The 6,306-nt window shown below is 29.7% G+C and overlaps 1 protein-coding gene across 2 annotated transcripts in view; it reads right to left on the bottom strand.

Annotated features, from left to right (window-relative positions):
• The window catches only part of LOC100159902 (neural proliferation differentiation and control protein 1), a 24,024-nt gene continuing 17,718 nt past the window's right edge, over nucleotides 1-6,306 (bottom strand). For both annotated transcript variants that reach the window (XM_001944490.5, XM_008189307.3), the window contains 4 exons: nucleotides 3,933-3,999; nucleotides 3,690-3,851; nucleotides 2,817-2,925; nucleotides 1-2,655 (listed from right to left, as the gene is read on the bottom strand). In XM_001944490.5, coding sequence (XP_001944525.2) covers nucleotides 2,527-2,655; nucleotides 2,817-2,925; nucleotides 3,690-3,851; nucleotides 3,933-3,999 — 467 coding nt within the window. In that variant the 3' untranslated portion in view covers nucleotides 1-2,526. The remainder of the gene's footprint in view (nucleotides 2,656-2,816; nucleotides 2,926-3,689; nucleotides 3,852-3,932; nucleotides 4,000-6,306) is intronic.

Genomic DNA, 6,306 nt, shown 5'->3' with positions numbered 1-6,306 from the left:
TAATGATAATAATGGTGTATTTGGTAGATTTTCCTTTTAGTTAAAATATTTCAAACTCTGTTAACAATATATAATATTAATAGTATACCTGCAATGACGATAATTATTATATTATAATCATGATGAAATATATACGTATATATTATATTATATATATATATTACGAATTACCATAAATAAATTGACTTAGCTTAACTTACAAGTTATTTAGCATGTTAATTGATAGGGTTTCCGAAACGTTTGAATTGACAACCTCTTCGAATTTAAATACCTGGGCAACGGGCAATAATGTAAGTCGTACGATTACTTATACAATAATATATAGTACAATATAATATTATATTATTATAATCTACAACTATCTCGCTCGAAACGTTTGAAGTCTTTAAATTCACAAACTTGAATAATCGTTGTACATCGCGTTGGTCTACCACAGTTATGTGTATATTATGCATCTCTTGATTTTCTAATAATTTCTTTTTGGTAATTTGACGACAAAGGTAAAGTTGAGACATGATTTCAGTATACCTATACGCGTGTTAAGGTTATATTATTTTAATTATTTTCTGTCAATAGGTTTGAAATGTAAAAATGTCATTGGGGCGTGACACAAAATATATTTTCAACCTTAAAACGGATACCCAAACTTGAGCTTTTTTTTAAATTTTGTTTATTTTCGTAACGGGTCATCAATTTGCATAACGGACATCCCAAGTTCCAATTATCCAAGTAGACGTGTATAAATGCTTTTTCGTCATAAAACAACGTATTTTTTCTCATATGCATTTCTATGCTGGGCCCTTTTCTGTCACAACTTGGCTTTACCCAATTTCAAACACCAATTACATTCTAACTATCTGTGTCAGTAGGTATGTATACTATATAGTATTATAATTGTACCTACATTATAAGAACTCTGATCTGAATGAATAATAATTGTTCACATAAAAAATCTGCTCAAAAATACTTTTTAACAATTAGAGCCTGAATATAGTTTATATCTATTATAATATATACATATATAATTATGTATATAGTATACCTATTAGCATTTACCTAAATTATAATATATATATATGAGTGTGATATAACTATATGTACATATCGAGCGGAAGAGTTTGAGTGGTCTAATACATTTGGAAGACTTTAAAATAAAAACAATAATGAATTGACTAATATTAATTAACATTGGTATTAAAACTAACGTATTCTATTTTACGAACAAAATAATATAATAACAAAATAATTAGACATTTAAAATATATGTCGTCAACGGGTAAAATATGATTTGTATAATATTATATAATAATATAGTTAAAATAATATATCCGATTATGACATAAGTATATTCGTATTCAAAATATTTACGTGCCTATGATGTATATAATAAATATAGTACGAGGTTAAAACGGTTTGTAAAATTTAAATAGTTAGATACGTCATCTTGTCCCATAAAATATTTACTACCTTTATTGGCCATAACCCGTTGGAAATGTATAAGAGAACATTATCGTTTATTATTTAGCGCGCATTGTCGTGAAAGACACGGGTCTGTGGTAAATATTACGTAAAATCAGAAATCAGGATGCACGTATCCTGTATTGATTACTTATTTTTCGTGGTAAATGTTTGTCAAAATACAGTATAGGTTTTTCGTAAATACCTACTTTTAAAACTGTAACAAAATAAATGGTTTTCAATGGTCATTTTAAGCTCATCAGTTTTTGGGTAAATCGCGTAATGCACTTAAAATAGTTTTCGTTTGAATAAAAAAACAACAAAAAAGAACTCACTATTGTCACGTTCGATAAGAAATTCCGGACATTCTGAAAAATATAAAATATTATTGTTTGAAACGTTTGGGTGTTCGGCAAAACATCGAATTAACGAACTATTTCCGCGTTTGAATATTATAGTTACGTATCCGTATGGATGAAATACACTAATTATTGACAGTGCTGTATGTTAAAAAGTATCGTTCAAAACATTGTCAGTTTTAAGGAGTAGTAACTTTGACGTCATACAAGCATGGTATTCCGTCCGGATGCCCAATAATCCTTTTCCATTTGATGAGCATGTTCGACCAAAGATCATTTCGAATATTAATGATGACGATCGGTTGGTTGTGGGTGGGGAGGGGGGGGGGTCGAAAGGGAAATAAATAACACAAATTTCAAAACTATTTTTCGGGGGCTCTATCCACGAATTCAGTCAGTGGCCACGTTTGATATCGTGCACGTTCTGCAAAATTACGCATGTATGGTCCCAGTTTCATTTTATGTAACATTATTATGTCCTTTTATATCCATTCCACGCAATAAATTGTTTTGATTTATATATATATATAGAAATATACCATATTGGGTTGAGAAACAAAAATTTAAATAAATAGGTAATATTATTATTATTATTATTATTATAATATAGTATTAAAATTAAAAATAAATAAATAAAATAGTGTTGTTTTTGACATTTTGGATCTATAGACGAATGTTTTATAGAGTGGTAGGTGATTATATTAATCTATTATGGGACGGGTACTGTTGGTATGACACCATTTCCCGGAATATTGTCTTTACTAGTTATAACAGCGTTGGGAGACGCCGGCGTGTTGTCGTCCAGGAACAGCGGATTTTTCACTTCCATTTCTCCTGCCTAGAACACGAACGCGAACATCCATTATGATTAATATTTTGTGTCGACGACCAAAAATATCACACTCATTACAATTTACAAGTAATAATATAATATATTATTATTAGGTACGTTCATTTGATTAAATGTTTTTCTAAAAAAATATATTAAAAATCACTTACAGGTGCTAATCCCGGGCATTCGTAAACTGTATAATCGCCTTCCTCGTTGTCATCATCGCTGTCCGGATCGCTAACTGAACCGCATCGACTTTCTTTAACTGAACTGTTCCTGCGAAGCAAACAATAATTATGTTAGTACATATTATAATATTATTTCATAAGTAGGTAGTAGGTACACGACGTGGGCTGGTTAAGTTGCCAAGTACATAATATATTATGTGATGTTAACAAAAACTAAAAATTGTTGTTTTTCCTTGTAAACATTTTATTTTTATTATAAAAATCCCCATTTTCGTGTTTTATTAATATTTTTTTGCTTTTTTTTCAAAAAATAAAATATAACATACCAATCGAATGATTCATTCGTTTTAAATGTAGGTATATGGTTGGTTTTACACTGGTAGAAACTAAATTGAAGGTTTCCAATTTCTATTGATTTAATTTTCAATAAAGTGTTCGTAGGTGTATACATATTACATAATACAGTTCATATCATTATATAAATATATACAGTAAACATTGCTTAATGGAACATCAAAGGGACCGCTGTCGGAGAGTTTGTTCGCATTGGTCGAAAGGGTTGTACAAAACGATCAAATAAACATAGGAAATTCAACTAGGATTTTGCGTGATTAACCGACGATACATTAACTGCAGTACTATAAGCTATAATATATGTTATATAATATTATGCTTCATGACGTATTAACTATGTGTCGAATAAAACCGTTTGTAATTCAAATGTTTTATTTTAATAATAAATAATAATTAACATTCTGTTAATCGAAATACGTTTTATTTTGCTTAAAAGTTTTTTTCATCCGCAACAATGTCAACAGTAATATGCCTACCTCGAAAGTATTTTTTACTCACGTTTCCATAGCGATGATCTGTTGTTTCTGGTGTTGGTAATGATACATTTGGGCGGACTGTGCCAAGCGCCGGTCGCCAGTGGGCGACATATCTTTGTTGGGTCCGGTGATACCATACGCCGGGTACTCTATGTCCGCAGCCGCCTTGCTATTCTTTTGCATTCTGAAATTTCATACGAACAATGTGATAGGTTACAATCGTGTGAGGTCGCAAACTTTGGCGCTAACTTTGTCGCAAACTGACCTATAACATGCTATGGATGATATGAGCAGCATGACCAGGACGGCTAGACCGACGCCAGCTGCTTTGGCTGGAAAACAGCAATCGAACAAGTTATATTATTTATCTGATGAAAATATGATATCATTTATATCGAAAAATATAATGATAACGAACAGAACCGTACAAATCGTCCGTTCGTAGAGAGCACTGAATTTCTTTCAAAGTGTTCGGTGGGATATAAAATTATAACAGCAAACATTACTTATATTTAAGTACAAACGTTTTTGATTTGTATAATTGTATGTAATCGAATATGCTGACCAGTTTGTTTTTGTTTCATGCTAGAAAAATTACAAAATATGTAAAATCTAAACTACTAAATCTACATGCGCGTGAGGCATATGCTCGTCTCGGGGCTATAGTTATATATTAAAAAAATCATAACACGCTACTCGAATATCTATGAATCATAAATATGAACCTTTTTATGAGTTACATTAAAAACGAAAGGTAACTTTACGAAAAATCAGTTATTTATTTTAAAAATTATGCAATGGGATTTACATAATTTATATATTATATATTTTATAATACATATTTTATATTATTAAAATCATATTAATTTATAGATTCGTTTATAAATACGATATAAAAAATATATTATATTATATTACGGGAATACTGTAGTTGAAAATTTTAAAATATGTTTTATTCGATGATGATATATTAATCACGCTTGTTTATTTTTACCTAATAATCCGAAAACCGTATTACCTACCACATAAACGTATAATATTTAGTATTAAATTTGAATTTATAATGCAGTAGAGAGGATTCAGATATAATCACCCGTCCAATGGAGTAATCTGTCAAACTTTATCGCTGTCGAACGGTCCCTATAAATATATGCGTACATCATAATATAGGCGTTGAATAATATAATAATATGCCATACCGGAGGCGCATCATTTTCCCGCACAAATACATAATTTATGACACGCAGAAGTATCAAAAACGTATTGAAAAACTAAAAACCCATTAAAAGAGCGTTAAAAACAATTTTCGCGTGGGTCTCGGACGGTACATCAAATTGGTTAAGATTAATTAGGTTTTATTTAACTGTTCAGCCTTTTTTATATGACAGTTAATTCATAAATTGTTCATCCCCTTGTAATATGTATGATATTTATCGTTTAATGATGACACTTCCTAAATTTCGGTGAATTTATGTTACGAATTTGCGAATTTTAACGAAAACGTTCACCTATATTTATATTTAATTATCAAACATCAAACTAGGTTTGTGGTTTGGATTTTTATTTTTAGATATTTTTAGATATTTTTTCCAACGCACTGTTATCAATTAAAAATTAACGCGAAAGCTAGGTAAAGAATATTTTATTGCAGTTGCTCAATAAATGAGTTTCCATATTTATGTACATATTTTCATATTTTTATTACATATAAATTCGTTACTTAGGACAACACATCTCTATGGAAAACCGTAAATAGCTTATAAGTTTCTAATTTGTTTATCTGTTTAATTCAATCTGTTTTTCTAACTGTCAAGTTGTATCTACTGTGTAACTGTGTAACTGTGAAGTGTTTTTGTGTCAAAAATGGAAGAATTAGTTATCTTCGTGGCTCAGTTTTTCGTCATTTTCAAAAATATTTTGATAGCTATGATCATGTTATTTCGGCTGATCAAACAAATGCTTAAAAATATAGTATGGCTGGTGAGGGTCGCTTACAGTCGAAGCGGCCCAACCCAAAAGGTAATATTATATAAGCTTAGAAATTGCAAAGCATACTATTAATATATTTTAGTACAAAACGTACAAAACACCGAATGCAAAGTTTACAACAAAGAAAGAAGGCTATACCAAATATCCAACCACCTCGCCGAAGCACTCAATCCGGACCCCAACAATATACACAAGATCATACAATTTCTCAAGCAAACGAATCTTATAAACCAACTGTAAATTGTAAATAATACTAATCACTTAACCTCTCTCCTAATTATTACTATCTTGTCTTGTTTTAAATACTAAATTACTTTGTATACCTTTTTAAATATTAATGTAATATGTAAATATACTTAAAGATAATAATGTACTGTTACATCCAATGGCCATAGACGCCGCGGATAGCTGTTTAATAAAAAAAAAAAAAAAAAAACGTACAAAACATATTATGGTTATTTTACTAATATATGTACAATAATATGTACATATTATGTATAGAGCCATAGAACGTAGTTATACAATATAATATATTGTATGTTTAATATATTATAGACTGTTGACGATGAATTATGCGTCATAACAATTGACGACTATAAAAATTTGAAAGACCGCCTAGACAAAATAGAAAGTAAGTAATCTATTCTATA

This window comes from Acyrthosiphon pisum, chromosome A3 (genome assembly GCF_005508785.2).
Source record: "Acyrthosiphon pisum isolate AL4f chromosome A3, pea_aphid_22Mar2018_4r6ur, whole genome shotgun sequence".
In the NCBI taxonomy this organism is placed as follows: domain Eukaryota; kingdom Metazoa; phylum Arthropoda; class Insecta; order Hemiptera; family Aphididae; genus Acyrthosiphon; species Acyrthosiphon pisum.
This window is presented reverse-complemented; position numbering and strand designations above follow the sequence as displayed.